The sequence below is a fragment of the Condylura cristata genome, unplaced genomic scaffold (assembly GCF_000260355.1).
Source record: "Condylura cristata isolate star-nosed mole 26May11 unplaced genomic scaffold, ConCri1.0 scaffold00011, whole genome shotgun sequence".
Lineage (NCBI taxonomy): Eukaryota > Metazoa > Chordata > Mammalia > Eulipotyphla > Talpidae > Condylura > Condylura cristata.
Window position 1 is genome coordinate 56,669,806 of NW_004567112.1, and position 21,472 is coordinate 56,691,277.

Sequence of the window (21,472 nt, forward strand, 5' to 3'; positions counted from 1 at the left end):
CAAGTAGACAAATCTGGTGAGCACTCACATCCCTCTGAAGCCCGAAATGAGATAAGCACATTTTCAGTTTCACCACCCTTTTTCTCTTTTTTCTCCTACCCTATGTAATTGACACTGTATGATTATTCTAGCAAAAAAAAAAGGCCAGGATCTTGCTTGTTCAGCAGCATTCTGCTTTGTGCAGCCTGCTCCATGATTCCCGTTTATCAGTGTGGTGTTGCCAATGCAACAAACATTGTACATGTATTTGGTCATTTTAAAATATCTACTCAGTAATTAACTTAAAAAGCAATAGAGGGGCTTCCCTGGCAGCATAAAGGGTTAAGTCTCAACACTAAGAAGCTATCAGCAGCCACAACAGCACAAGTTCAATCCCAGCACAAGTTCAATCCCCAGGGAGCTGACCCACATGGCGTGGCAGACCTCTCCTGACGACCCACCTGCTGCTCCCCTCAGCAGTGTATTTCAGTCAATATGCCTGTTCTGCTTCCCACTCTGTCTCTGGTGAATCCTCTCACCCACCCACCCCCACCCCATACTTCTGGCCTATATCTCAGCTCTTCAATGCATAAAAAAAAAAAAAAAAAGCTAAACAAATGGATAGTGAAGCTGATGACACCTCCTCTGTTCAGAAGCCTAGAACCTACACCCCCAGTCTTGACCATACATTCTGACTAGTAACTACCTGGGTGCCAAGTTAGCAGCATTCACTGCCATTTTTCTAGGCTCTCAAGGGATACTTCAAAGCCTGCAGAGAATAAACCCACAATCAAGCAAAGAAAGAACAAGTGGACAGGACATGGGCAGCACACACCTGCAGCAGCAGCAGCTGAGCTGGCCTCTCAGGAATGGAAGTCATAAACTCCAGATGCTTGGCCCGGTCAAACCCACTGGTGCACAAGGTGGGGCGGAGCAGATGCACAACAGCCTTGTAGTCACCAGCCTCATATAGCCGCTGAATCTCCTCCAGGGATTGGCACCGCTCCAGTGACTTCAGGTTCTTATCAATCTGGAAAAGGGCCAGAAGTGCTGCCCATTGACATACTGCTTACACCTCCCTTGAATATGACCAGTGTTTGCATTGTCAGACCCAGGTGAGAAATACAAAATTACTCTCACTGCAAAATACTTCAGCATTTACAGTAAACAAATATTTGATAAAAAAAAAAAAAAAAGTATGGGCCCTCACTATGAAGCTACCACAGCTACTGCAGCACGAGTTCCATCCCCCACCAGGGAGCTGACCCACGTGATGACAGACCTCTCCTGACTCGCCTGCTGCTCCCCTCAGCAGTGTTATTTCAGTACATCTGCCTGTTCTGCTCCCCACTCTGTCTCTGGTGAATCCTCTCACCTACCACATCTCTGGCCTGTACCCCAGTTCTATATGCATAAATAAATAAATCTTAAAAACCAAAAAGTATTTGTTAAGGTCAAGGCATTTAATTCTTTAGGGAAAAAATATGCCACATACCATGAGAAAAAAAAATCTTCCTTAAAAGCAGAGAGTTCAGAATCTGCCAAAACAACTGAATAACTGACAGTTAACCCAGATTCATGAAGCCATGTAATACCAGGCCACCAAAAACACAGCAAGCCCCGGGCCAGAAGCTGATGCAAGTCACTGACACAGAGAACTCTCCCCTCAATGGGGTCTGCCACTAGCCCCAGAACATAGGCACTCCACTTGACCTTGCCCAGAAACTCTGCAAGAATCTAAAGACCCCTTTTAGCTATTGTGGACACAGCACAGTCTGGAAACTGTGGCAGGGTCTGAGACTGCCCAGTGGAAACAAAATTAGCGCCTGACAGGGGCTGAATATGTGCCACACCTCACTGACTCAGCCCCAGGGTAAGACCCAGCTGATCTGCTCCTGAAGTTTTCCTCTAATTCGTGGGGCTGCTACCACATGTGTGGGATAGCAGACCAATATTCACTCTGAATCATGCCATAAAACACCTCTACCCCTGTTCCTGCCATCAGACCCGCTCTTCATCACCAGGTGTGTGCACGCCTGGGGGCCCTCGTGTGCCAGTGCTGCCTTTCCCAGGCCTCTCGGATGTCCAAAGGAAGGAGCCCTGCTCAGCATGTGAGCTGCTTTCCTGTTCCTCAGCAACAACCTCAAGTCTGGTCTAACTGGGTCAACCCAGAATAAATCTTTAACCAAGAAAATACCGTATTTTAAAAAACTCCCACTCACCTCCTCCAGGGAAACAACAGAGTCATTGTGGAGGTTGGGCAGGCGGATGATGATGTCTCTTGGTTCAGTCCCTGCCTCCACCTGCATGGCAGTGGAACTCTGAAGCATCTCTGTGCAGATGTCATAGTTCTCCAGGGCCTGCTCCATGTCTCCCTGCTCAGAAGAAAAGCAGTCAAAGGACTGAGGCAGAAAGACAGGTAAGGCCCCTAGCAGTGCTGTGCCAGATGCTTTATGTTCCTGGTCCCACTAGACTCTTGGCACCACGAAGGTGGGCTTTAACCCCATCACAACTCTACCCTCTCAAAGGGGGCCTGGCACACAGCTAGGGCTCAGTAAGTATTTGTCAATCAATGAATGACTCACAGCATAACCCTATAATCAAGAGAGGATATTGCGGAAATCTGAACAAGACTGAGTATTGTGCTTAAAACCAAGCCTGTCCAATTTCACAACTCACTGGATCGATCTTTTGCTCATTCTATAGTGCACCATGTACTACTGTAAGTAAAATGTAAGATAACAGCCAGTCTATTCTGACTATCCAGACCAAAGTGTGGGGTGAAACTTTCTGAGAAGTCACTCAAGACAGGTGGCTGATTCCCTTCTAGAAGGGTCTGCATCCACTGGTGTAATTTCAGAGCTCTGTGGCTATGTTGAAATATTTTACAAGCAGGTAGCCGTGCTGGCCATGAGATGCAAGCAGTGCCCTTCCTTTTACTGAGACCAGTGATGAAGCAAGGCACCACCGGCAAGCATGCACTTGTGCGTGTGCGCACACACACAGACATGCAACCTCTCTGTATAATGTGTTCAGTTCTCTTCCCTCCCTAGGGAGTGTCAGGGGATGCTTCTCAATCAGCTAACCAAAAAAACCAACCTGCAGTGCCAGAAACCGAGCCTTCAACCAATAAACACGGACCACAAACTCCAGCCAGCTATCCTCAAATAGATCTCTCTGGGATGAGGCAAATGATAACTGCAGGAGGTCTCCCAGGAAGTGGGTTCCCGGGAAATCAGGTCCAAATCTGCCATTCACCATGCCAGAAGGGCAGTTCCGAGGAGACACTGAAAATCAGGCAGGCCAAAACAAGTCAACTTCATGAAGAGGGTTTAAATGTTGTCTACTTCCCAGAGGTCATTCTGAGTCCTGTCAGGCCTGCCTCAGTATCCATGAGTTCCCTGAGCTCCCTGGAGACTTACAGACTGCAAATGTTGGCATCAGGGCCTCAGAGTTGGTGGGCTCTCACTTTGTAGACCAAAATCTGAGCATATCTTTGTTCACTGGGGAGTGGCTTAAAACTCAGCAGGAGCCATACCATGTGGGAATATTATTAGGATACATAATGTCAAGTAGTAACCTGAATAAAAGGAGATCCCACTTCCTTCAATAATACCTATCAAAAAAGGCAGGCAGTCGACTCCCTCTGGGGCTCAGCTGCTGCTACCTACTTCTTGAGTGGGACCCTGGTAACCAGACAACCCAGGAATATGCTCATGTAGATACGTCTGAATTTCATGACAGCCTCCCCATTCCCACTTCCTCTTGGTTGTTGGAGATTCAGAAAATTACTCCTACCAAAGAACACTTCCTACCTGCAGAGCTTCTACCCTTGGTCAGTAGCCACTGGTCCAACTGGAGCTCCATGCAGGAGAGAGACATCAACATCATGTCCTGCAGGACAGGACCACGTAGTTAGTTATATATGGGTAGAGGATAGAGCAAAACTAAAATTTACTTTAAGGAAAAATATAAATCTTCTTCCTACTTAATTTCTATTTTATGTTTAATAACACCAGCCACTTGTGAGGACTTATAAAAAATGGCACATGCATCTACACTTAGGCTTGGGAGGAGAGGGGGACCTAACTTCAGTGCTACAGATTTCTCTGGAAAAGGCAGCCCTGTTACTGGCTAGATGACAGGCCAAAAGTGCATCCAACCACAGCACTTAACCCTTAAACAGGGGGAATCAGCACACTGCTTCCAGAGTACACAGCAAGGTCAGCATTAAAGAGACACCTGCCAAGTGGGCACCAATGGGAAATACCAACCTGATTCGTCTGGGGACCAATGCCTCAACTCCCTGGCTGTTTCACAATCCCCTGAGAAAGCAGGCCCAGTGGGCAGAGGCTGCAGGACAGAGGCCCTAAACTGTCGCGGTAGAGTCTGCTTAGCCAGGGAGCACTGACCCACATGGTCTTAAGAGCTAAAAAAACCCCAGAACTCCTCATCTTCTGTGCTCCCAGTCAGAAAGATTTACCCAGACATGTCCTAAAACATCCCAGCTTTCAGTCTTCCTCCTCTAGTACGGGAAGGGGCAGGGCACTCCTTGAGTCTTGGGAGATTAAAGGAGCCAGGGATATGGGGTACAGTAGTTGCTGACTACCACCACTTCCCTAAGCGCCCTGCTTAGTCTCTGCACTTCTGTTTCCTCACCTATTAAAAAAAAAATAGTAACAGTTCCTGGCACCCTGAACAGAGCCAAGTGCTTTACTTTCCTCCAACTCCACTGGCTCTCCTGGACCCAAGTAAGCCACCCCTATAACCAGACTGCCCTAGCAACCTCCCAATCTTAGTCTCTCACCTCTTCTTGCCCTGGACCACTCTAACCCTAAGTATATCGTCCATTCAGTCACCAGGTATCTCTCTAGACACAAACCAGACCCCACAACTGCCTGTTCAAAACCCCCAGGGACCCAGGTTTCAGGCCCACAAGCAGTAAATGCAATCAAGTAGGTGCAATGCAATAGCAGCACCACACACAAAAACAGTCCCTGTGCCCATCCCCTGGGTCCCAAGGGGGCACCAGCCTGAGTGAGACCCCTGCTGGCCCAACCTTGATGTGCTTGTTGCTGCAGTCCCTCAGCAGTGGGTTGGGCAGGCTGGTGCTGTGCCTCCTCCAGCTGTGGTAGATGCTGAGCACAACCTCTGCCAGGCCCGGTGGCCACCTCAGCAGGAACTTGTGGCCCATGCTCTTTAAGTAGCGCATCATCAGCTCCAGGATGCCTCCATTGGTCAGGTTCTCCAGCAGGAAAGCATGCACGTCCTGCTTCTCTACCCAGAGAGGAAGAAACATCTGACTTGAATGACTTTCTATGCCAAGGCCTCCCATTTTCTTAGGAAGAAGAGGATGGTGGAGAACCATGACAAGGGTAGGGCAGGTAGAGGTTGAAGAGAGACTGTGATTTCTCCCCACGCGGTGGTGCTGCAGTCAGGCTCTGAGGCTCCAATCCTTGCTCCAGTTTCACCAATTGTGAGCAAATGTCCCTAAATACTCAGGTCTAAAGTAGAGATGAAAGGACTGACCTCCATATGCCAAAATGTGTACTTAATGAGGGCACACAGTAAACACTCAAAAAATATTTGTGTTACGCACGTCCACTTGCAAAGCTATGCCTTTGGGCTCAGCCTGAATTACGTGTTCTTCAGGGAGCACGGTCACATCATTTCAGCAGACCTACTGATCACGGAGCTTTGGTCTAAGACAAGTCCAGGTAAACCCTTCACTATACTTAAAAAGCACACCAAAATCATTCTCCTAGAACAAAATCTAAGTAGGTTACAGGGTAATGGTAGAAGGATGCTCAAAGGATAATCACAGTACTTAATTCCTACCAGATTCCATGAACGTGGCTGAGTCAAATGACAGTCTATGGGGCCCAATGCTTGGGAAGCTCTCCAATTTGGCCTCTGACTGGACTTCGTAGTTATTAAAGGAGTCATCTTCTTCCTCAGGGTCCAGCTTTCTTAATCTGGAAGACCACACCAAAATCACAAAGCCACAACACACATTCTGATGCAAGCACTTGAATTCTTCCTACAAAACCTGGGCCAAGGAGAGTACTCATAAGTGAACAGCTAGATCAAATACCCAGGCCTCCAGGAAGCTCTACCTCTTTCTAGGACTTGGTGAGTTGCATCCAGATGGCCTACACCCTCCTTACCCATTCATTTCTCCACTGACAGATAATCATGGAGCACCAGTATGTGCCAGGCAAGGTGTGAAGTGCAACCTTGCCCACAGTAAGCTTATCTTCGAATGGAGAGAGACAATAAGTGGATAGACAAAAACACAGGATTGAAATAGGAACAAACGACCAGCGTTTGAGACAGAGGATCACAGAGGACCTGTATTAGAGACAGGAAGACCCCTCAGACAGGGTGATGTTCATTCGTACTGACACTGGCGAAGTGGCTGGTCATGCAGAGGCACAGAACACACCAGAGAGCAGCTGGTATGTTCTAAGACCGAAGGAGAGCCTAGTGAGCAAGGAGAAAGTGGGTGGGTGGAGGGAATATGGGGACAGAGCAGGCCCTCCCATGCATGGCTCGTCACAAAAAGGCCCCCAGAACCAAGCTTTAGCTTCCTCATCACCAAGCAGTCGTGCAAAATAAACACATAGGGCACTTTTCAAGGTCTTTGTTTATTTATTGCTCTCACACACACCCACATCCACAAAATGACTATACAAGACAAGCCATTATGTTGCTCTTGCCTGATCATTTGAATTAACAGATACAGAAAACAACCACCAAAACTGAAAAAGAATAAAGAGGAACTGACGCCTCCTGCCAAAAGCCACAAGAGTGAGATTAAAAGCAAAACGAAACAAATAAATATGTGTAGAAATCATACCGTGTAAAAGGGGTTAGGGAGCAAGTCCCCAGAATGGGGCAGCTGGGCTAAGAGGAAGATGGGGGAACGAGTCAATTAGACCTCTTGGTGTCAGCAATCGCATCACCATCTGGAAGCTGTTCCCTCAAAGGGTAACCTATGCCCAGCACTGCACCCTGGCATTTATGTGCAGAGCACTGTATCCGCTGCTTACTGAGAATACCCGTGGTTTTTAGCACTTCACTTCTACCACAAAATGAGAGGCAACAAATTAGGAAGATTGCTGTAGAGCATGTTTACAGTCATCTAAAGCTTCTAGCTCCTACTCCTCCCCTTTAATATCCATCATCATGAAATAAAAGTACTATGGGCCAAAATACCAGCTACGGACTACCAGGTAAATATGCACATTGAGCACACATAATTACCTCCCAAACTCCATCCCAATAATCGTGATGGAAAAAAAACAAAGATACAGGAGAGAGGAGAGGATACTCCAGTGGCAAGAAATGTACCCACCAAGTGAGGGTACATTTATACAGCCTACACAAGTGCTGTATAACAGCATTACTTCAAAAGCACTGCTGGGCCTCCCTGGTGGTATGAGGGTTAAGTCTCAGTGCTGTTATCACCACTGTGCAAAAGCAGCCTGGGTTCAACCCCTGTCAGGAAGGTGACCTACATGGTATAGTAGACCTCTCCTCTCTCACCAATTGCTCCCCTCAGCAGTATACTTCATCCATCTGCCTGTTCTGCTCCTCACTCTATCTCAAGTGAATCCTCTCACCCCCTTGTACCTCTGTCTATACCCCCATTCTTTTTGTTTTTTTTTTTTAAAGATTTATTTATTTATACATATAAGAACTGGGGCACAGGCCAGAAGTGGGGGGGGGGGGCAGTGAGAGGATTCAGCAGAGACAGTGTGGAGAACAGAACAGGTGGACTGACCAAAACACACTGCTGAGGGAAACAGCGGATGGGACAGGAAAAGTCCACTGCACCATGCAGGTCACCTCCCTAGTGGAGATAAAACTCAGGCTGCGGTGGCTGTGGAAAGTCTAACAGTGCTGTGCTTTAACCGGCTGTGCCACTGGGGAGGGGCCCTAGACCCCAATTCTACACAACAATAAATTTTAAAATTTTACAATAAAGGAATAAATCTTTAAAAAAAACAACACTGCAATTGAAAAAAAAATATGTTTCACAGATAATGTTGAAACACACCTCTTTAGAACTTAAAAAAAAAAACAGATGCATAACTAACAAATACTAGAAGGCACTAGAGATGAAGGAACTGCAGAGACTGAACTGTTTTCTACACTTTGCTAGGAGCAGGGGAGGTGGTGATCAAGAAGCCCACCAGTGGCACCATAAACAGTGGTGCCCAGTAAGGCTAAGGAATCAAGGATCCTGGAGCCTCTGTGCCAGGTGAGAGGGTAAGGACAAAAAGCAGGAGTTCTGGTGAAAATCTGCGAGGAGCGCTGGTATCCCCCACCCAACCAGCCTGAACCATCTCTTCCTGTGGAGCATCTCTGAGGAACACAAAGAGACAGTGAAATCCAGGAATGATTCACTAGCACACACACTATGCCTGAAAGCAGAGGGCTGCTGCTTCTCTGGGATTTCTTGAAGTCCACACCTAAGGAGCAACAGTCATAGAGCTCCCAGAAAATGGCTGTTTGTACATGCATGGGCCAAGAGCATGTCACCTCAGCTCGAGGATCCATTCATACCTGAGAGCCCAGAAAGTGACTGGTGCTTTGGAAGATGCATCTGTCACAGTTCTTGCCTTCAGGAAGTTCTGAGGCAGGAAAGGCAAGGAAAATCCAGCCTCCCAACCCGGGGAGATCTGTGCTTTGGCCATCTGCACAGACTAGTTATGTGGAAGCAAAGGAGATATCCAAAGGGTGGCAATGGAAAGGTTATTGGCAGTGTAGGGTGTGGGTTTGTATTTGTTTATATAAATCAGAGAAAGTGTACACAGTACCTGGATGGCAAGAACTTCATCAGAAGCTCCTGGAAGTCTACTTTCTCTTCTTTTTTGCACTTGGTGTTTCGGACCCGAGCAGACCGCCGCTTTGCTGTTTCTCCACTCTCTTCTGAAATCTTCTTCCGCTTTACTCCTTTCTTGGATTTATCTCCCCCAGAAACATCAACTTCACAAAGATTGCAAATTGAAATCTTACAAAGTAGGGGGGTAAAATGCACCACACAGGCACATCCGTGCCCTCTTTTGTAACTCAACCAGCAAGTTCAATCTTTCTCTCCTTTGATCAAGAAATCTCCCATCTCTTCTTTAACAGAGTCCTGAGTAAAGTCTGTTTCAAACCACTTAATTCCTACACCTTTCTTGAAATCACAAAACTACAAGTAGATTTCAAGACTACTTTCCCACCGTTACAGACTACCAGGGCCTCAGGTTTGACATCCCCGTTACTCCCCCGGCAAGAGCCACTGGGACCTCAGCGGATCTAGCCCAGATGGGACAGAGCAAGCAGCGGTGACCCTAACTTTACCCATTGTCCAGAATCCTAAGTACCCACTGATGTGAGCAAGAGAATGGTGTGAAATACAGACAGCAGAGGAGTGCCACGTAGGATTAAGCAAAAAAGTAAGAAACAACACTGTGTATGTTCATTCAGAAACTCCTTTAACTGTCAGATATTCTTTATTCTTTTTATTCCCCCAGGGGCACAGAATCAAGAAACGTCAGCAAAATTACTGCTATGCGGTAGTATAGTTTTGTCTGAGATTTTTTTACAATTCCAGTAATAATGAAAATTGATAAAAACCATTCAAAAATATACTACCACATAGCGGTAACTTTGCTGATTTTTTAAAGGCCAAAGAATGCTAGTGCACAGAATGCTGAGAGCTAGGACTCACAGCCAGCAAGAGCAGAAAGGACCTGCCACTGCACACGTCTTTTTCGCCTCACACATTATAAGCAGCACCCGTCAGCTTGGTGTCAAGCAGTCCCCAAGGAGCTGCCTCCCTGAGCCCAGACCCCCCCTTGCAGGTCTTCATTACTGAAGTGAGCAGCAGCCCACAAGTAGACTGATGAGTTCCCTCTTTCAACTTTGGGTCTTTGCTTAAGCCTCAGGCCAGGAACATCAGTGGGACCTGTCCATCCGCACAGGCCAGGGCACCCTCAACACTCATTTCAGCTCAGGAAATGGAATATCCCCAAAATTCTCCCCAGAAGATCTGCTCACCTGAGGGAACACCTGTCTCCAGCAGACTGGGACTGTGCAGCGGGAAACTGGCTGCAGCCACAGGAGCATAAGAGACCACAGGCTCTGCCAGAGTCACAGCTGTGTTGGCACTGACGGGGCTTGGTTGGATCACACTGACAGAGGCCACTGCCACAGAGGACACCAAAGGCTGGTTGATGTCTTGATAGTCAGATAGGTCGATTCTCTTGCCAAGACTGGGCCGTGGGGACTCACAGGTAGTAAGATGGTTGTACATGGTCAGTAAACTCTCTCCAAGGCACTTCCAGCTGCAAGAAAAGGGTCACCACACCAGGTCAGCAGCTCCTCATAGGGCCTCCCAAGCCCAGGGACACCTACAATCTCCTCGAGGGGAGGGAGAGTGGTCATGGTTTTGTCACTATGGTTACTGATAAAATCTTGAGTCTAACAGCTGAGGTGGAGCAGTCAGCGCTGGAGCGAGAGCATAGGATCACCCTACTCTCTTCACCTCCTCCTCCCCAAGCCCCAGCAGAAGTCTTGGAGCATCTCAGCCTCAGGCACAATCAGATTCAACCAGGCAAGCATAAACACCTGTCTCACTTCTTTAAAACATCTGTGGTATTTCTCTGCAGCTACTATTCTGGCTTCCGTGGGGCAGGGAGGAAGGGGAAGTGTGCTAACACAGAGTCGGCCTAAAGGTTTGAACAGATTCTTGGGCAGGGTCTCTCAGGAACAGCACCTCAGTGAGTCTCTATTTGGTTCCCAAGAGACCACTCTGTTTGTTTTTGTTCTATATGATGTATGTTTATTACGGTATGGTGTATTAAGCTGTATGCTATTTCATGTTCCAATTTGTCTTATGTACTGTGTAGTATGTTATCCTGTGTTGTGATGTGATGGTATTTCGTGGTATATTCATGCATCACTGAATGGTTTCCAAACATCTCAGATTTACAATCAAATCCTCAGCTTCATGGTCCTCCATGGCTTGGCCCCACTGATTGTTCTGGCTTCACCTTGCATCCTACATCCTCTCCATGCTAACGTCTTTCACTCTGCAAACAAAATCAGACTCCCATATGCCAGAGGGTTCACTCGGGTTTCCCTCTTGCCAGAAACAACTTCCCCCATCTATGCCACAACCTCGCTGCCTAGTCAACGCCCAGTCCTCTGTAAGAATCCAACTCTGGGGCCCTCCTGGTGGCGCAGCAGGTTAAAGCACAGCACTGAGAATCTAAAGCCGCTTCCGCATGAGTTCGATTCCCGCCTGCCCCAGAGGTGACCACATGGTGAGGCAGACCTCTCCTGACCCGCCTGCTACTCCCCTCAGCAGTGTACTTCGTCGATCTGCCTGTTCTGTTCCCCACTCTGTCTCTGGTGAAGCCTCTCACCGCCCCTGAGCCTCTGGCCTGCACCCCTGTTCTGTATGCACAAATAAATCTTTAAAAAAAAAAGAATCCAACTCTGGCACCTAAGCCTTCCCAGATGCCCAGGGCAGTGCAAATCCCAATAGATCTCCCCCAGTGCTCTCTCCTCAGGGTTAGTTAGTTAGAGGCATTTGCTCCTTCAGGTGACTGACTGCCACTCCAGGACTCACCTTCAGTGAAGGACCATTGTCTAGTAACCAAATAAATGTTGTAGAAGTAATAAACAGTGACATGCTTCAAAATCCAGAATCTAATCAAATGGAGATTCCTAGGATTGAAAGGGGTTTCTTACCTATTCTCTCTTTAGTAAGGGTTACATGTGAATGGAGAAGAACTTCTTCACCAGCTATGTGACAAATGCCTTAAATACATAATTTACCCATGCATCGCTCATGTTTGGCAGATACTGATTAGACCAGGATTGGCAAACTGGGACCAACAGACTGTTTTGTACAGTCAAGTTAAGAATGATTTCACACTTATAAAGGGTTGTTAACACACAGTCACACATGATAACACAATAAACATGGTGCCTGGCCCACAAAACCTAAAGTGTTTACCATATGGTCTTTCATAAGAAAAATGTGCAGACCACTGGACTAGGTGGTGCCTATTTTAAAATTCCCAGACCCTCTTCTCCCAGAAAGGGAATCTCTATACTTTTCCTTAATAATGCAATTCTATACCTAAGCCCCAAGCAACACTCCTATTCCAATTCCCTCATGCTTCCGTTTGACCTTCACTTTGCACTGTTCTAATGAACTATGATGCCAGTTCACAGATTCTCTTCTTCACTCACATCACCTGGCACCCTCCCAGCACCATCAGGCATCCTGTTCCTGCACTATAACAGGAGTTCCTTCAAAACTCCCAAATCTCTTGGTTGGAGAGTCCATACTCAGAAAGGATGGAACTCCTGGGCCCTCCCTGGTAGTGCAATGGGCTAAAGCGCAGCCCTATGGAGCAGACCACAACAGCTTCAGCACAAGTTTGATCCCAGGCCAGGGAGGTGACCCACATGGTGCAACAGACCTCTCCTGTCTCACCCGCTGCTTCCCTCAGCAGTGTACTTCATTAATATGCCTCTCCTGCTCCCCACTCTGTCTCTAGTGAATCCTCACACCACCCCTGCACCTCTGGCCTATATCCTAGGTCTGTATGCATAAATAAGTAATTATTTTAAAAAATAAGAAAGGCTGGAAGTCCTAACCAGCTGATATAATGTAAAGGGCACATGACAAGAGTTTGAGAGCAGCCGTGACTTCCTAACTATCTCAGTGCCTGGAAGACAGATATTCCTGTGACCCAACATGTAGAAACATACAAGCAGTAGTAATATGGAATAGAGTCAGCCCTTCCTGAGTTGAGTGTTGAATGTTGACTCTGCATTTGCCTCCATATACTCTATTTAATTATCATAACAACACGAGAAGGATGCTGTTTTCCACACTTTTTTTGTCATGTATCCAGCTAGGGACACCCGTATTGGCTCCCAGACAGTTTGATCCCGGACAGGAACTACAAACCACATTGTGACAATGTCTCTGAGTACGAGGCAGAGAAAAGGAATGCTGCTATGAAAGCATACCAAACTAAGAGTCAAGATTTCATGTTAAATGTTTTTTTTTTAAAAGATTTATTTTTATGCTTATAGAACTAGGGTACAGGCAGAGGTGCAGGGGGTGAGAGGATTCATCAGACACAGTGGGAAACAGACCAGGCAGATGTGCTGAAATACAGAGTGGATAGGCGAGAAGAGGTCTGCCATGCCATGTGGGTCACCTCTCTAGCTGGGGATCCAACCTGAACTGCAGTAGCTGCGGACAGCTTCATAGTGCGGTGCTTCAACCAATTGCACCACCAGAGCGGGGCCTCATGTTAGAATTTTAAAAACAGAATCTGTACCCCAGATCTCACCAAAGGACTACATTAGCCAAATTCCAAGAGGCTCGCCCTTCCAGGATACCTGGAGCACATTATGGGAACTCACAGAATTATGCTGAGGCCCATCCTCCAGGGTGTCCTGGAAGAAGAACAGGGAGTGTGAGTCGGGAAATCCAGACCTGGGATCAACTCCAGGCTTCCCATTCACTTTTTAACTTGTCTGACCCTACTTTCCTCCTACAAGTGTTTCGCAAATGATAGTTTGCTTTTGTCCTCTTGGTAGGGCAGACTGAGAGGGGGCTTATAAGAAAATGGCAGTTAGCAGGGGTTAAGAGTGGCCATAGCAGAGGGGCTTAGACGAGGTATACCTGAGAAAGGCCTGTCTTAGCAACCAACAGTAACCCTGTGTCTTTAGCCATCTCTCCAATGTGCTCCCAAATCCAAAGCAGTGCAAGTCAAGTCCCCTGTGAAGGGCCCCCCAGCTGAGCCAGTATCCCCCGTGACCAGACAACCTACGTGAAGAAGGGAATGGGCTGCACCAGCTTAAGGTCCGGCTCTTTCTCCCGCGTAGTCAACGCCTGCCTCTTCTTGCGCAGCCCCAGGGCCTCATCTACAATGGCCTGTGTCTCGGCAGCACTCACCGACACATCGTGGACTGACAGATCACTAAAAGCCCAGAAGACAGGGAGAAATTACAATGTTACAAACTAGAACCAAGGCTGAAATTTTATAGACAGGGATACAGTTTATACCCTTTAATCTAGATTAATTCTCCTACAAATAAAATAACACTTGAGTCTGGCCTCAAAAGGCTATAATTAGCATTCTTATTACCCACACACAATCGAAATGACTAATACTCTTTATCCTTCTACAACTCAAAGTTGAGCAAAGGAATTTTATATGTATTAATGGTATCATATTAATGTCACAAAAATAAAATCTTGCTCTGAATTATTTATAGAAAATTCTTAAAAATTCTCATTAGCCTAACCTGCCCAACCCAACAAAGTTTTCAGACTACCCAAGCTCACCAAAGTCTATGGTGTCCCCAAACTACAGAAGGGCAGGATCTTGGGGTCTCCCTTCCAGACACAGCTTGCCAGCGGTACCCGCCCACCTGCCCAGCTGCCCTAATGCTCCCAGAAGGATCCGCCACAGAGACACTTGGTTACAGACCTATCGTTCCAGTCTGAAACCTCTCCAAGTATATTAGTTACTTCATAACAGATGCACACAAGATGAAGTCTCACAAGAAGTAGATACCCCAAGATAAAAACCCACAAATTTCCCAACAGGTGATCTGGCAGCAGGGCTAGGGGCAGGAGGCAGCCAGAGTTTCGGTAACTACCAAAAGGTGACCTGGGAGTTGAAACACTTGAAGAAGCTATGGTGGGAAGATGCAACAGACAGGACAAACCCAAGGCCTCAAGTGGGAGTCAGGGTGCAGAACAGGGCGGTGCACAACAGGGCCAGGTTTAAAATCTGCCAGGAACCTAGGACAGTTCTCCTGGGTGGGGGTACATCGGGGAGAAGCATGGGGTGATGTGAAGACCTGGGGATGGAAGGAGAAGGTGTAAGAATGAAAAGGGCCTCCTGGGCAATGCTACTGAGCCTGAACTTTATGGAATAGGGAACTTAGGGAGTCCTGGGAGCAAAGCCTTGGAAAAGGGAAAGATGGATGCTAAGAAGGCAAGGTGGCCAGCCAGCTACCACAAGCATCCAGATGGGTCCTGACAAGTAAGAGAGCCAGCAGAGTACTGGGAAAGGAAGGCAGGAGTCATCACCAAGATTAGGCACTCAGCCGAGTCCTGAACAAGATACTCTGCCAGATGAGGAGGTGCAACAGAGGATGAAGTGCAGAGATCAGCCGTGAGAGAACAGTGTGCGCATACTTCCTGACATTCATCTACCACATGGGCACAGGGACTGGGGGTATCAGTGTGTGGGGTAGAGGGGGAGATCAGTACAGGAAAAGGCAAAACTTACCATTTAAGGAACATTCGGAGGGAGTCCTTCCGGAGACAAGGCTGTTCCTCAAAAATCTTCTCCTTGAGAACAAGCCCTTTGCTGTACCGGCAATCCTTCTCCAAGGCTTTGCAGATGAAATACAGACATGCTTGACAGAAAAGGAAACGGTATGACTTTTGAGTGTACACGACAAACCTCTAGCCTTTCCAGCTGACACCAAGAAAATGTCCCTACTCTGGAATCAAAGACATGCATGGTGAATAGTAATGAGATACCACTTTTTAGCAGAGTTCTGAAAATAATACACAACATAGACAGGGTAAACCCAAGTGCTTCCAGGGGAGGACAGACTACAACCTCTCTGAAGCACCACAAACATTATACGCAAAGCCTCAATCCAGAAATCCACTTCTAGGAAAAAACCTACAGGACCCATAGTAATTAGTTATTGGCTAATTGGAAAACAGCTTTCAAAAATTTGGGAATTCCCTCAGGTCCCCCAGGCATTAAATGAGCTGTGGGCACAGCATACACTGCAGAGTGCCCTGGCGCAGAGGGGCTCTCAGAACCACAATGAGCTCTTCTATTTCAAAATCTCCTCTTGGCGAGTCACTGTGTATTCTGGAAGGCTCCTACCCTTTGACTCTGGAACACAGCCTATTTAAACTCCTCACATCTCAGCCTCTTTCATAGGTAGGCTAAAGTATGGGGAAATGCAGCCTGCTGTGTATACGTCTTGTGGGGGCCCGTTAGAGCATCAGGAAATGCCTGCTGCCCAGCGCTCAGGCTCTGACCTCCATACAGCAAGGCCTAGGAGAGGCTCCTGCCCATCTCAGCAAGATCCCTGGGGGACTGGCTAGGGACAATTTCCTCTGACGTACACGTGATCATTGTACAGACTGAGGGATTTGTTCATCAACCAAAATGAAGGCCATGAGACAGTAAATGAGGAAGTAGGGGATCAAACACTCCATACAGTGTGACTTCATTTTACTCAAAAAACTGGTTTCTATTTCTTTTGTTTCTACATATTTTCTAGGAATTTTTTTTTCCTTTTTCTTTTTAAAAACTGTTCTTACAAAAAAAAAAAAGAGAGAGAAAGATATTCCCTCCAAATGAAGATTTCTGTTAGCAAGCTTTCTTGAATCAACAATCTGGGCAGCCAGTGTTAATTACGGCTCCTCCAAACTTGGAGATCGTAATAAGCAAATGAACATGCAGAGTAAATGGGACGGCATGGCCCATAAAGCAGAGCTAGAAAACAAATCATAAATGTGTTTAGTACTTTAAGTAGGAAGAGACCCTAAAAATGTCACAGCTGAGAGTCACAGCAGGCTGGGAACACATGGACAGATGGCACCAGCTCTACTCTGCTTAGGCACTGGCTGCTACCATGCCCTGCACAACTTCTGCAGCTGCGTACAGGTGGACTGCAAGTCTTTCCTTTCGAGAATAACCAGGAAAAGAAGGAACCATGGGTGAGGAGGAAGAAAAGCTAACGCAGAGGCAGAGAAAAGGGCACAGAGCTGTGTAAGACAGAGATAAAGGCCGTCTTCTTAGTGCCCCATGGCAGGAGAGGGCACAACCTGGTTACAAGTTCACAGGAATCATATCCCCAAGGTGTGTGGACTGTGCAGACTGTGAGCAGGGAAAGGCCCAGGCATTCCCAGGAAAGTAATGGAGGGCTCCAGAGATGGCCCAGGTACCTATCTCACACACACGAGGACATGGTTTCTCTGGGGCCATGGTGGGATGAATGAGTGGCCATGGCAGACTTCCAGAGAGAACCGAGGCACAGCGCTTTAGCTGCCATAAAGCTCACATGCTAGCTGCACTACACTAACATCCCAGCAGAGTGAAGGCCTGAGAAATCTCAAGGGCACAAGAGGTGAGCAGCAGGAATTAAGTCCAAGCACCTCTGCCTACTCATGTCAAATGTATAAATGCCACCTGGAGTTACTGAAACATGATGCTTTTACTTTTGGGAAAGTAATATATGCTTCAATTCAGCCTTCCAATTTTATTTTTCTCGTAGAGACTTTAGTTTACAAAGCGCAATTTCTGCTACCATGAGATGGGAGTACAAAGAATTAAATCAGGTGACTAAAGGACAAAAAAGCTGCCGCCCAAGGCCACACAAAGGTGCAGGGAGAGCAAGCAAAGTGGAGACTAAACACTCTGAAGAAGAAACTGCTGGAGTCACAACGGTGCCCACAGGGATTATATTCTACTGGTGGAGTGAAAACTGAGGCATTCAACAAACTAAATGTCTTGGTGCACCGGAAGAGTATACAGGAGCATGCACGGCTGCACTATGCAAGAACCCAAAGCTGGAAATACCCCAATGTGCAAGCACAGAATGGTTAAACTGTGTAAAGGATCTAACAAAAAAAGGCCTAGCAACTGCTGTATCACACACAGGTATAGGCACAGACAGAAGGACCACAGCCACCCAGCCAGGGGAAGAGGAGCACAAGCCCTATGACGCCACCTATAGGTGCTACCACAAAGCTCATCTCCCGTCACAAAAGGGAGAACACAAGGTCCTCTCACGGGATGGCAATAACTGGAAGGGACCCAAAGCAGCTTTCTGTGGCTCTACAAAAATTCTATCTTGCTGTCTTTCTTACATACAAACTGACAGACCTCAAACAAGTGCACCATATCATATTCACGTGCACATAGGTATGTTTTATACCTCAATTGAAAATTGGCTTTAGATAACTGAAGGTAGGGAAGGGTGAGCAAGGCCAAGCATATCTCAATATACTCCATCTGGAGCTATCTGTCTTTTATAAAGGGAAGAAAAAGATTTCTGCAAGTTAGCCTTCCAGGCTTAATTCTTCAAAGTGATACAAAAGTGTTTGTCAGGATGTCTGTCCTGAAAAGAATAACTGGACTCTGATGGGAGCAGCCTACAGCACATATACCAATTTTAATCTGGGGCTCCCACCGCACTCAGTGCTGCTCAGAGTGCTCCTGGAGAGCCTCCCTCCATTTTGGCCTCAGACGGTACCCAGAAGAGGTTGACTCTGGTTCTAGAGACCCAGGATAACCTAATCAGGCCTATCCCGGGACTAATCCATGTAAGAGGCAGATGTGGTCCCTGCAGAACAAAGAGCACAGCTAGATTAAAGGAAAACTAGAGCTCTGCCTGGCAGAGACCTTTTCAGGAACCCTTTTGCTCTGCAAATGAACAGAGACCTTTGTGTAGTGAGGTCTGGCACAAGAAGGAGTCAAGTAGTAGCTGCTAGGCTGTATGTCAGCAGGATCTAGAAACAGTTTCCGACATAGAATGTGACAATAATCAAATGACATAATGAAGGGAAAACCATGCAAAGAACATGCTTTGTTATTACTCCAACAATCCCAGAAAACTTCCCAAGAGCTTGATAAATCTCAATTAATTAAGAAAGACAACAGAATAAAGCAGATATATAAAACATCTCCCCCGTTCTATGTCATAAAAGCCCTCAGCTTCCACTTACCCAGACTTCTCTCACTCCTCTTTCTAAAAATCACAAGCACACTGGAGAAAGCATCAACGTGTAACTCACTTGTGTAATCACTGAGAGTATACAGGACAGTGATGAGATTGTCCAAGCAGGGCCAGTGGTCAGGATTGCACCGCAGTCCTTCCTCAAAAGCATGGCGAGCCAGGGGTACCCGGATGAGCCTCAGGGCCACATGTCCGATTTTATACCAGAGGTTAACATCAGTGGAGTCCAGCATGACAGCCTAGGAGCAGCACAAGCAGAAGACACACAGTCAGTTCTCTCGCTGATGGGAGGAGCACGGCACGGACTGAGCCACTCAAACTACCCAGGAAAATGGGAAACAGAAGTACAAGGACCAGTTCTTTAATTCAGAACATTTTCTTGATATGCCACTCCAAATATCTGTATCCTTATATGTTTGGCAGGTAAAGGAAGAAAAATTGAAAGAAACACAGCAATCTAAAAAGATTATGGGATCTGGTGAAAGACCTCTCAGTTCATACCCCTGCTCCTACCCTAACTAGCAGTGCAGTGTGCTCCTAAGCCTCAGTCTCCTAATTACTAAACTGTGTATAAAGCTATCTTCTTTGCAAAATAGCGTGAGGATTACCACATGCATGGAGAGCAGGTAGCATGGTGTTTGGCATAGCAGAGGTACCCACAAAGATGGTAACAGTAATGCAGAAATAATAACACTGTTACTATTACAAACTGTCTAACTCTGTTCTTAGCACTTATACATGTCCCAATTCAATTAACTGTCATATTACCCTATATTGGTGTAGACATGGAGACCCAGAGATATTTAACAGCTTGCCATGGTCACGGGCAGAGGAAGAATCTGTTCTCTGAGACTCTCTGGACCTACTTCTGAGACCCACTGAACAGGGCTTTGGGCACTACAGTATGGTAATGCATCGTTCCAAACTCTTGACTCTTTACAGTCAACAGGCCACAACTTCACCTCCTTCAACAAGAACTTTCAAACACAATGAGAGAGCTGAGCATTGCCAATGCCACACCTCCAAGTAGAATTCCATGGCTGTCTCTAGGTCCTCTCGTTGGGCTGCCAGCTGGGCCAGGTTCTTATATGTGGAATATTTCAGCATCAGTCCAGGGTGTTTTAACCCCTCTTTTTCATCGCCAGATGAAACTGCCTGAGAACAAAACAGAGGAATGAAAGTAACACTGGGCTCTGAATCTTCAGTAGACAGCAGGACACGCAGCTTTCAGGCTGGTGTTTGCTGCAGTTCATTGCGCTAGACTAGTGCCAACCTCAATGGAAAGTGAAAGAGCTCCACCAAGTGTTCTTAAAGAGACCCTGCAGCTCCAGGCACACAGAATAATGGTCGGATTACTACAAGATAGTTTACAGGCAGTGTGGCCACCAAAAGAGAGGGAATCCTCTCATCATTGCCCCATGCCTGAGGATTCAAGCATAGTGTCAGCGCTCCATGTGGCAAGTATGAAAAATGAGCAAAGTGAGTGAGGCCACTGCTGAAGGGATATGGAGGGGAAGCAGACAGGGTCTGGAAAGAGCTGTACCTGGCACGTAACTTAAATTAAACATGCTCATTATAAACAACTGAAAAGTATAACAAATAACAGGAAAGTTTCTTTTTAGTGTTATCTGGCCTTAGTGTATTAAATGACATTTGCAAAAATGTGCTGTCAAAAGGATCATTAGGTATCAGAAACTGTCCAATCCTGGCTTTATTGTTTTACTAGGTACATGACTTTGAGTCACTGACATCTCACTAATCTTGCTTCCATATCTATAAAAATGGGGCTAACACCCCCTACCTATTGGCAGAGTCATTGTGAAGATATAGTACTAACAATAGTTGACACTTATGGAGCGCTTACTATGTGCCAGGAACAGTTTTACATGCTTCACTAGATTTACTCAACCTTCATAGGAACCCAGCAAGTCTAACTGGACAGCTAAAGAAACTGAGGGCCAGAGGGAAAACAACAAGACCAAGATTACCCATCCAAGAATTAGGCGATATAGGTCAGAACCAGGACACCTAACTCCAGGCTCCACTTCCTGGTCTGCTGGTGTCTTACCTCTCGCAGCAAGCGTGCCTCCAGGAGTTCATGGTAGGCTTTGGCAGATTCCTCAAACCGATCATGTTTCTGCAGATCCAGGGCCTTATGATATAAGGCAAAAGCCTCTGCTTCCTGTAAACCAAGATAGGAGACATTTTTACACAGTAAAAGGTTTGTCACAAAAGTACACATAAGGCAAGCTGCATCAAGGCCATGTTAACTGTCAGCTACATCCTCTGCTTTGGAAGCAATCCTAACACTCCTACCTCCCAGAAGCTCCTCATTGGAAGAAGAACCCCTTTGAGGCACCAAGGAAACAAGAGCAATACAGGTTCACATGAGTTGATGCAATAACGAAAATGCAGATACCCAGGGCACAATGTTAGAGCAATGCTGAGATTATGAGCCCAACCTTCTGGTTGAAGTTAGGAGAGTCAAAAAACTAAAGACAAAGAGAGTACAGATGGTTCCCATCTCTTTCTACCAGCCACTCTGCACTAACTTGATCATTAATCAGGGAAGGCAACAGTATCTGCCAGGACAGAGTCCGCATTGCTAATATCCCTTGAAGGCCACGGACAATTGACCAGCAGACTTTTAAAAGGGCTCCAGACTAGCTGGAAAAGATCA

The 21,472-nt window shown here is 46.6% G+C and overlaps 1 protein-coding gene across 3 annotated transcripts in view; it reads right to left on the minus strand.

The window, feature by feature from the left end:
- Positions 1-21,472, minus strand: part of CABIN1 (calcineurin binding protein 1) — a 181,089-nt gene that overhangs the window by 127,988 nt on the left and 31,629 nt on the right. For all 3 annotated transcript variants that reach the window (XM_012723676.1, XM_012723677.1, XM_012723675.1), the window contains 13 exons: positions 20,861-20,974; positions 19,813-19,947; positions 18,851-19,031; positions 15,312-15,441; positions 13,839-13,988; positions 10,033-10,319; positions 8,805-8,973; positions 5,818-5,954; positions 5,039-5,256; positions 3,795-3,873; positions 3,079-3,266; positions 2,202-2,354; positions 815-1,009 (listed from right to left, as the gene is read on the minus strand). In XM_012723676.1, coding sequence (XP_012579130.1) covers positions 815-1,009; positions 2,202-2,354; positions 3,079-3,266; positions 3,795-3,873; positions 5,039-5,256; positions 5,818-5,954; positions 8,805-8,973; positions 10,033-10,319; positions 13,839-13,988; positions 15,312-15,441; positions 18,851-19,031; positions 19,813-19,947; positions 20,861-20,974 — 2,136 coding nt within the window. The remainder of the gene's footprint in view (positions 1-814; positions 1,010-2,201; positions 2,355-3,078; positions 3,267-3,794; positions 3,874-5,038; positions 5,257-5,817; positions 5,955-8,804; positions 8,974-10,032; positions 10,320-13,838; positions 13,989-15,311; positions 15,442-18,850; positions 19,032-19,812; positions 19,948-20,860; positions 20,975-21,472) is intronic.